This window comes from Cydia splendana, chromosome 6, assembly GCF_910591565.1.
Source record: "Cydia splendana chromosome 6, ilCydSple1.2, whole genome shotgun sequence".
NCBI lineage: Eukaryota > Metazoa > Arthropoda > Insecta > Lepidoptera > Tortricidae > Cydia > Cydia splendana.
This window is the reverse complement of record NC_085965.1, coordinates 5,180,463-5,191,135: the sequence shown is the minus strand read 5'-3', so window position 1 is coordinate 5,191,135 and position 10,673 is coordinate 5,180,463. Positions and strand designations below refer to the sequence as shown.

The following is a 10,673-nucleotide window of genomic DNA, read 5'->3' as shown; positions in this document are numbered from 1 at the left end:
AAGTTTTTTTTTTTTCGAGTAAATACAATTTCTAATAAACAGTATGAAATGTGTAATATTCGTTCGAGGAGAGCTGCGGTTAACAAACTGTCACTTCTTTGCGCCGTCTGTCCAAGTGGTTATTTACGCCTAAGGATTTAATTACACTTCCATCCTTTGTTATAAGTAACTCGAGAACTTAACGGTGCTGAAAAGAAATTACTCTTAATTTTTTTTAATTACCTACTCAATTCTCTTTGGAGACATTTACATCTCTCCAATTTTCATACCCAACTTACTAATAACTTGCTGCAAATTTGTGATTTATTAAAATTAATTCTACCTGCAGCTATGCCCGAAAAGGATCCAATTATAAGTGGAACACCGAATTTGTTTCGGCCGGGGGAGCAAATGCTGCTAAACTGTTCGACGGACTACTCGCTACCGCCATCAGACATTAATTGGTACATCGACGACGTAATACAAAAGGTTGGTAAACAGTTAAGTGGATACGGGAGCTAAGATTTAATTAAATATTTTAGGTGGATATATCCGTCTTTCCAAGAAATCTAGGTACTACTACCCACAGGATACGAGAAAAATATGCAAAATTGGAATGAACATTCACTCTGTGTTCACACTGTTCATCTTTTGTTCATTCGGAGTGCGAGTGAAAGATGCCGAATGAAAATATTCAACACTGTTGGATTATTTCACTAATGAATTCATTTTTCACTTTTGGTTCATTTTATGTTCACATGTGTCACTTTGAGTGAAAGATGAATAATAAAATGCGAAAATGAACACAAAATGAACCGTCTGATCCCTTAACGGAAGTGGCTCCTAAAACTAGTGCGATAGGGACAACGCCAGGTTAGGCGAAAAATCCTGCGTAAAAACGAGGTTTCGTACTCGACTGTTTCCTCCTCCAAAACTTAACCAAATGTAACGAAATTTTGAGATCTAAATGGTGAACAAATTATCTGTATCAGACTGTTTTATTTTTTAGGCTAATTGATGTCCGTTTTGAATACTAAACTCACTTTGCGGCCTAGTAAACTAGGCCTTTATTGCGAATATTTGAACTGCTCTAGCGCATTTAAAACAAATATATCAAAAAAAGCAAAACAGTCCGGCACAGTTATTAATAATTTTAATCTGCGTCAAAAAATAATTGCTCTAGCTTCTAAAACCACGGAGGAAACAGTCGAGTACGTTTGTATGGAGGAAATGACCACTCCTCTTGCCTCTTAAGCCTATATATGTACAATGAGGGCCATCGCTCCCGGGGAACGTATTTACCCTGTTACAAAGTGACTATTCTGCTAATGAAATTCAGAATAGCAATTCAAAGGGGCAATATAAACGATAAGCACTATTGTAAACAACTGAAGCGTTTATTGAATTTATGCTGAGTTTGTCTGTATTTGCAGCTTTGAAATTCTATCATCTCGTACAAACAATAGGTATACATTCACATTCGTAGTTCTGATTTGTGTCACAAACAATTACACAAATACCCAGTCGTAATGGGTATGCTGTCGCTGGTGGCCGTTTTATAGGAATGTTAAACACAATACGAAATGGCCTCCATGAGCGTGTAACATGGACGGTATTCGTATTTGATTCCCACAAGCTTCATAACGACGAATCGTTTTGACATTTCATAAATATACATAATTATTTATCTGATTTTTTTATATCACATCGGTGGCAAACAAGCATACAGCCCGCCTGATGGTAAGCAGTCACCGTAGCCTATGGACGCCTGCAACTCCAGATGTGTTTCATTTCACTTACAAGCATCCATAGCTTTGGTCCAAGTACTTGGTACTGAAGAATTAGTAGTATAACATCAAAGAAAATTTATTCCTATCGAAAGTTTGATTTTCTTCAAAGCTATTCCACACAGAACACATACATAAGCACTGTTGAAATGAGCGAGTGGCTAAAGCGGGAATACCAGTAGAAGTAATGCGGTAAAGTGCATGTGCCTGTGCTCTTCATTGAGACTTCAGTTTCAATTTCCCAGTGCTCTTGTTAGGATCAATCTGCTGAGTATCTGCTTTATCGGGTTAGCTAGGTATTTGGTAGGTATTGAAGAGATAACTAGCGCCAGCATAGGTTTGACCTGTTTCTAGTATTGTTTTATGAGAACTGGCTTAAGACCAGCGGGCGGCAACAAGCGGCCCGCGAGCCTCCCTGTCTATTTTGTATGTACCTAATATTGACAAACGACAATGTCTGCTCAAATCACAAATATTACCGAACTGCGGCCCGCGTCAACTTCGTTAACTACTATGTGGCCCTTGGCTGCTAAAAGGTTGCCGACCGCTGGGCTAGACCATACATTTTTTTTTGTGTATTTGTATAGTTGTATTTTATAAAATTGTTGATGTATTGTTATTATTTTTGCTTGTATGTAAATTCAATGTTGACGTGTAAAAGTGCCCTTGTGGCCTATTTGCTGAATAAATGTTGAAGTTTGAAGTTTAAAAAAGACAAAAAATTTACACTATTCACCGTGTCACACTATTAGTGTTGACCGGTAAAACCTTTTCTTGCCCCATCTGTAAATAAAATAGTTCGACCAACCAACCCCATTTTCAACTCATGTTGTACAGAACCCACGAGCAATGCCTAGTCGGTTCTGATCTCTAATTTATTAATTTGGGTTGGGACAATTAATTGAGAATTCTAGATAGTCTCAATGATTACGGGGACTTAAATTAATTGAGATCACTCCGCCATTCTGAGTGATGAAATTTCAACTGAAATACGGATTCAAAGAGTATTGGAATTACTTTATGATTAATAATAAAAAGGTCTTATTGTATGCCAAGTTGAACTTTTCATCTTAGTTTTCATAAAGCATTATTCGTTTAATTAATGACAAATTTCTATGAATATCTAAATGAAGAATATTAAAAGATTTGATTGGCGAGAAGTCGCACAGGACCGATAAAAGTGGCGCTGTCTTGTGTCGGAGGCCAAGTCTCATTTTGGGTCGCTGAGCCAACGGAGTAAGTAAGTAAGTAAAAGATTTGATTATAAAACTTGTTCAGAAATTCGTAGGTATTCAAATTTGAAAGATAACGACCGTCTTATTTAACGTGAATCTGTTATCTTAATAAATGAATTCGCTTCGCTGACTAAGTGATTGTCGAAATCAAATTAGATTCTATAGGTATACCTACAAAGATTTTTTTAGAATCAGCTGATGATCAATTTCACATAGATTTAGGTAAATACATCATCAAGATACAGTACGAAATTGCCTATTAGGGTAGAAACATTACATACTCGTACTCGTACGTATATTTCAAATAAATTGTTACAAGGCTTGTGTTATGTTATAAGGACGTCACATTATACACAGAACTATTGCTATTAAAATTTGCAAACAAATAAGTTTTATCTATCTCGTTTAAAAAAGATCTGTAGCTGGAAGTTGCTCGAGCGTGACTATAGCTGAAAATCAATCAATCAATCAGTCAGTACCTAGTCCTGGTTGTAGGTAACAAGGAGAAATTATTTCCCACTTCATTAAGTAATTCTTATCAAATCATTCCTACGTATTATTCAAACGGCAACAAAGTATTAAGATTTAAAGTAGTATACCATGAATCGCGTCGTGGCGCGTACTGCGCGTGCGGGTGCCCGCCACCGCCAGTGGCGCGCTGCGCGTGCGATGCGAGTCCGTGCTGCAGGTGAGTCCATGTAATCTGAGGGTCTACCGCGAACGACGTTCGACGTGTTACCTCTCTGTCCTATTTGTAAATTCGTACGTAAGTGTGACAGGAAGGCAACACGTCTGTATTGTAACCCGAGGGCCACGGAACGCACGCTCCGAGCGTGCACGCTTGACTCTGGCGCCGACCGCCATTGTTTTAATCCTATGACGGTCGTCGTCAGCATCGAGCGTGAGTTTCGTGGCCGAGGCGGCGAGGTGTAACACAGACACGAGGTTCTTCTAGAGTATTTATTTGTATTTTCTGTGGGCAGGTGGATCCGCCTGTGTTGCGCGAAGCCAGAGCCGTCATCACCGTCTACTCGAGGACGGAGCTCTCCAAATACGTTTCTAATAAAGGTATGTGAAATAAAAAAAGCCAGCAGAAAAACATAAATCTTTACCAAATGATTTTAAATGCCGAATTACTCTAACTTCGATTTAATAATTCTAAAAGGTAACTTATTCTCGATACCTATTGAGAACGATGTTCTTTAAGATGCAAATCTGAGTTATGTGCCCACTTATTTTTTATAATTTACTGTTTTGAAGTATTTAACTTTGAAGTCACATAGTTTATTCAGAAATGTAGTGATCAACTATGAGTCATCCAGGTGCGGCGCCGTCAACGCTTGCGACCCTGTTTTCAAAACTTTCAACTTGGGAATACGAAATTATTATTTATTTAGGTTTGCACAACTTTAATATGTAGGTACTTTGTTTGTAATTTATGGTAGAGTTCTGTCTAAACTATGTGCCTCTTCTGTCACTTGATTAGAATATTAAATTAATTTCATTTATAGGACGAAAATGTTAGCTTAAACTAAATTAAACACACTATCTAGAACTTTAGCGTAGGCAGTTGCTTTCTGGTCACCCGTTGAATCATCACAGGCCTTTGCTTCTATAGCAGACGATTTATGCATTGCTGTTAGACAACGAGTATAGTGACTGTTGGAGGCCGATGCGTGAGCGGCACGACCTCCCACATTCTTGGCACTCTTTAAGAATCTTTCCTTTAATTAAATAAGACCAATGGCTACTTTTTGTTTCAGGTGGAAATTTCTACGTGAATATCAAAACAGTAATAACCATTTGGGTTTTTACTTTTATATCAACGCTATGAGCTTAAATGATATAGAATTATCCATATCGGGTGATATTAGCACATAAGTGTACAATGTACATGCATCACTTTTCTTGACGTGAATAACAAATTTGCAACATAGGGCCATAGAACAATATACTGGTTGAGAAAGAATGTATATGACCTAATAAATTCAACGAAATTATTAAATGTAGACGATCGTAACTGCTTAAATAGGTACTTAAGTATCAATGGAAAAAAATATATTTTTTTATTACATTTTATTCTAAACTATAAAGATCAGTGAATATAAACTACTTACATAGGTACTTAAGTCCCTACTTAAAATGTATATATATATATATATATATATATATCTATACATATAATAAAGCTGAAGAGGGTCGAAAGTCTGTACATGGAAGATATTCGAAAAAAAGTTGGCTGGGGAGACTTAGAATCGATAACAGAACACGTTCCAACAGTTTTTAGAATTTTTGTCTGTTTGTCTGTTTATCTGTTTATCTGTTTGTCTGTTTATTTGAACGCGCATCACGTGAAAACGGCTGAACGGATTTTGATGCAAACTTTACTAATCTGTCGAGAACATCCCCGGCCAGGTTATAGGCTATAAAAATTCAACCCCTAAAAGGGGGGGGGGTAGCCACAACACTCGATTGACTTAAGTTTGCCCCTGAATCTTATGGCGCTACTTAGGAAAGAGGGGCAAACTTTTTTCAAATATGTGCTACCACTATAGAGTACCCTGGTAAACTAACAGATGGCGCTGAATTTAATACGTGTTGACATGAATAAGCCACCGAGGAAGGATTTTGCCAAATTAGCTCTAAGTTTAGAAGAGAGGGTACGGATAACAACAAATTTAATTGAATAATTATGTTGATTTATTAATACAACAAAATTAATCGACAGTAAATTAATTGCCCTCATTGCACAGTGCCAACTTTTGGGGAACTGGTAGTCAAGAAAACTAAAAATGAGTTTACATAGTTACGTAGTGGTAAAATAAACACACATATTAACACGCGTATAATTGCATAATTATTTAAAATTATTAATTTTCTCCGTCATGAATTATACATGATCGTAATTATATCGCATCCATATCAAATCCATATTCATACGTATCCAGCACTTAATAATGCCCACGAAGGTGGGTACTTAAAAAAAAACATTGACCTCTGTCATTTGCAGTGCCGGATTAACCCCTTTTAAGCAAAATAAGCACTTGCTTAGGGCACCACGTCTAGGGGGCACCAAAACCGTAGGCAAAAAAACGCGCAGGCTGCATCAGCATTGCAGTCGTGGTGGAGTAGGTACCTACATGAAACTTTTATACGTGTACCTACGCTAAGCACCTACCCATCTAATAACGAAGGGTCGTAAGGATCAAGTAAGAGAGTGAGGGTACGTAAGAACACCTCCAACGTAGGCTTTCGATTTGACCTTATTAGGCGGAGGCCCTTAAAGTCATGGAATAAATCTTGCTTTCGGGCTTGCGGCCAGCCGATTTTTCGACATAGGTTATGGATTTTATTGCGAATTTTGCTCTCTTGCACGCCAGATTGGTCGGCAAAGCCGAGTTGCTCCTTAGCCGCGATCCTGAGACCTAACTGTCAGTGTTGGATTACTAATATGTTGCATAAAATTTATTGTCATATTTTACTTTCGCATAGCAACCCTTGGCAGAATCATCATTTCGCAGAATTATATTTTGCATAAGTTTCATGGCATACTGTTGTTTCGCACAATTTTGTAAAGCTGAATAATACAATGGCATAATGTCAATTTGAAGAATAATCCTATAATCGAATAATTGTTTTGCCAAAAATTGCGTCGCATAACATTTACTTGGCATACTGTCTTTTCGCACAATTTCCTTAGGCAGAATAATTCATTGGCATAGTGTTGATGAGAATAATATTTCCGTATCCTATTCCACCAATGAACACCTTCTCCAAACAGTTCCTATTGAGTAAGGGTCGCAGTTCTAACCTAACCTAACCTACACTTCTGGCAGCAATTCCTTTAGTGTAGGGGTCGCAGTTCTAACCTAACCTACAGTTCTGGAAGCAGTTCTTTTTGTGTAGGAGTCGCAGTTGTAACCTAACCTAACCTACAGTTCTGGAAGCAGTTTCTTTTGAGTAGGGGTCGCAGTTCTAACCTAACCTAACCTACAGTTCTGGAAGCTGTCCTTGTGTGTAGGGGTCGCAGTTCTAACCTAACCTAACGTAACCTACACTACTGGAAGCAGAACCTTTTGTGTAGGGGTCGCAGTTCTAACCTAACCTAACCTATAGTTCTGGCAGCAATTCCTTTTTTGTAGGGGTCGCAGTTCTAACCTAACTTAACCTACAGTTCTGGAAACAATTTCTTTTGTGTAGGGGTCGCAGTTCTAACCTAACCTAACCTATAGTTCTGGCAGCAATTCCTTTTATGTAGGGGTCGCAGTTCTAACCTAACTTAACCTACAGTTCTGGAAACAATTTCTTTTGTGTAGGGGTCGCAGTTCTAACCTAACCTATAGTTTTGGCAGCAATTCCTTTTATGTAGGGGTCGCAGTTCTAACCTAACCTAACCTATAGTTCTGGCAGCAATTCCTTTTATGTAGGGATCGCAGTTCTAACCTAACCTAACCTATAGTTCTGGCAGCAATTCCTTTTGTGTAGGTTCAGTCAGCGACATGACTATTATGCGGTAACAATTTCAGCAGAACTTTTATTCTGCTGCATAACATTCTGCGAAATTCAAGTCTGCAATATGAGCAATATACCATAAGAAATTCGGTGAAACGTAATTTATGCTACATACAATTCTGCGTATGTAAAATCGACGATATTAGTATTCTGCTATTCAAAATTCGGCCAAATGAATGTTATGCGACATGACAGTTATGCTAATTATACAATTATGCAAATGTATCATTCGGTTAAAAATGTTTCTGCGAAACCTGCTATGCGAAGTGTATTTCGGACAATCGATATTATGCAAGATAAAGGGAAGCCGTCAGTGTTATAAGGGGCCCTGTGAAAGCCGAAAACTAAAAGCATCCTATCAAGTAGCGCTTTCGAGTGAAGCCAAAGAGCGAGCAGTAGAAGAGACGTGATTACATGCATAGATTCGATTTCAAGCCACTCTTTTGCAGTGCGGCGTTAGGTCTTATGCGAGCCTTCTGCCTTACGGCAAAGTTAGTCTTCTGCCTTAATTACACTTGGGCGTGGATCCAAATCCAAGCTTTCCTCTTTCGCAGCTGGGCCTTCTGCCTTGCTCACACTTCGCCAATTCAATTCACTTGGTCAATTCCAAGCTCTGCTTTCTTGCATCTTTTCACCTCTCTTGCATCAAACAACCTCGCTGAGACCCTTAAATGTCGAGTCCTATGCGAAGCTAGGCTGATAAAAAACTGTCCCATCCCTTCTCTGTATGAAATCCTGGATTCGCGCCTGGTTGGGACTAAAAGTAAAAATGTACAACTGTCTATCAAATTGTGTTTTTTATATCGAAAAAAGTAATGCGGCAATGAAAGTCACTCAATTTACCAAAAAAATTAAATGTAATCTTGATGACCCTAGGGAGAGGGGGCACAATGGTCTAGAAATGCTTAGGGCATCAAAATATCTTAATCCGGCACTGGTCGTTTGCGGAGTCAAACGATTTGGGACTCGCATTTTATACGCATTTCCATGCCTTCCCGAAAAAAATCGAATCATTTGCGAAAGTCTCGCAACGCATTGAGGTTACAAACGGCACGCGGTCTTCCTTAGGAGCCTGAAGGAAGAAGACCACTTTCGCTCGCGCGCGTATGCCTTACTGTATCGTCCGATATACACCTACTACTCTGTCGTTTAAATCACGTGTAAAATTTTAGTAAGGGCGAAAAAAACTATTGATTTTGGAGTGTAGTTTTATTTAGTGGTACCTAACTGTAAAATATTTTATCTGGACTACAGTCCTCTAGCATATCCATCTGTCAACTTTACTTCAAGTTCCGCCTCCAGGGGAGAGGGAGAGAAATTAGGATTAGAAATTAGCCGCTTACTGACACAGACCGAATTCCACGCGGGCGGAGCCGCGGGCACAGCTAGTATATATATATATATAGCACATTTACATAAATAACCAAGATGTTTAGAGATTAATCTACGTAAATATTTGTTGGTTTCTTAGAAAAGTTATATTTATTGGTTGTAACATATAATAAAAAATATAAGTACATAGGCATTGATGTAATGGCTGTGTTTTATTTAAGATAACGTCAATTCTTGTCACCATGTCTTGGAAAATATACCTACTGTACAGTTACACAAAATTGTTGTCTTGGTTAGATTAATAGTAATGAGGAAATACGTAGGTAAATAAAGATACCTATACATACAAATGTGTTTTCTTCTTGGTTATTCTTGACACGTGGCACCAGCCAGGTTTAACCGGTTAACACCAGGTTAGTGAGATGGTGCAAGTGGCGCTAAGACGAATAATAATGATACGAGTAGTATCATCGGATAGGCTTCGGAATTAAATTACCTCTGAAACTGTAAACCTATTGAAATGCTCGAATAAAAATGTTATTACGGTTTTCTCGCACTGAATACCGCCAATTAGAAGTAAAGATAAATGTATTTATTTCGAAGTAACTTAATATTTCGTCCGTATTCAACCTGTAGCTGGCGATTTCACTTTTGTAGCGGGGTTTTAACAACACCGTAAAATATTATACAGGGTGTCCCTAGCCATTGGACAAAGCCGAAATGTACATATGCATTAGGGTATTTAGAACCAGTATAAAAAGTATCATAACAATCGGTGTAGCGGTTACGAAGAAATTAACAAATTACGTTTTTTTTACTTTGGAGCAACCTGTATGTGTTAGTAGCTCCTGAGGTAATAAATAGTATGAAACCTTCTTCGACCGTTTTGATTATCTTTTTTATTTATGACATTAATTAGATTCTGACTTTTGACAAATGTCATCATTGCCGCACATTTTCAAACAAATTGTCAAAAGCAAGACAATGATTAATACAGTATGTTTCTTTTTGTTGTCGATTATTGGAAATAACTTTTGTTTGATAATTTTTTTTTTTATCTTTTGTTCTAATTACAAAAATATTACCGTTAGAGCATTTCTGAGAAGTAACCCTACGTGGGATTTCAGGGTTTGTCCAATGGCTAAGGTCACCCTGTATAAGCCGGTGAAACTCGTGGGATAAATCAACAGACGAGATGCCTCCCACGGGAACTTACAGATACGTCCCCGTGTTAACCGGTTTATAAAAAGCATTTGTCATATTCTTATGTTTTATAAAAAGCATTTGTCATGTTCAGTAAATTTGGTAATAAATAGGTTAAGATCCTCTTGAATAGGTATTTCATTTTTTTTATACCTACGCTTGCAATAAATATCACTGGCCATTCAGCGAGGTAAAGCCGCCAGTATTTTTAGCCCATTTCGTCAGGTGACAAGCAAAACTCACTAATTACCACCACAAGTTCATAGCCATAGTGAACCATATTAGTACAAAAAGAAGCTCGATTTTTGTTTAAATTTTTTTAGTAATTAAGTAGTGACTTTTGTTTGTCACCTGACGATTTGATTCGGAGGATAATCAGAGTAGGGGCAATATTGTATTTGTTAAGTCATTTTGTTTTATTTTTCTTAGGTTTATTTTAATAAGTAATTAGAAAACTACACATAAGCAACATCGATGAAATGCACTTCGCTTCAATTTTATGCAAAATAACGTTTACGATCGCGCTCCGTGTCTCCATCCTACTGATAGTGCTTTTAACAATGAACCATTTTATTAAGACCCTCGGATATGCATTTACAATCTCCTATAACATCTGAGAAGGAAA

At 37.7% G+C, this 10,673-nt stretch overlaps 1 protein-coding gene across 1 annotated transcript; it reads left to right on the top strand.

Moving 5' to 3' along the window:
- The first annotated feature begins 330 nt into the window (after positions 1-330).
- On the top strand, positions 331-4,077 carry LOC134791549 (uncharacterized). Its single transcript, XM_063762598.1, has 3 exons — positions 331-468; positions 3,606-3,689; positions 3,985-4,077. Exons 1-3 carry the CDS (start codon positions 331-333, stop codon positions 4,075-4,077), a joined length of 315 nt encoding a protein of 104 aa, XP_063618668.1.
- The last annotated feature ends 6,596 nt before the right edge of the window (positions 4,078-10,673 follow it).

What these genes read in the sequence shown, in the direction of transcription:
- LOC134791549 (XM_063762598.1), top strand. Translation starts at nt 331, where the DNA reads ATGCCCGAAAAGGATCCAATTATAAGTGGAACACCGAATTTGTTTCGG. An exon ending in TCGACGACGTAATACAAAAG is followed by an intron (nt 469 to 3,605) that starts GTTGGTAAACAG and finishes AGTATACCATGA; the next exon opens with ATCGCGTCGTGGCGCGTACT. An exon ending in GATGCGAGTCCGTGCTGCAG is followed by an intron (nt 3,690 to 3,984) that starts GTGAGTCCATGT and finishes TTCTGTGGGCAG; the next exon opens with GTGGATCCGCCTGTGTTGCG.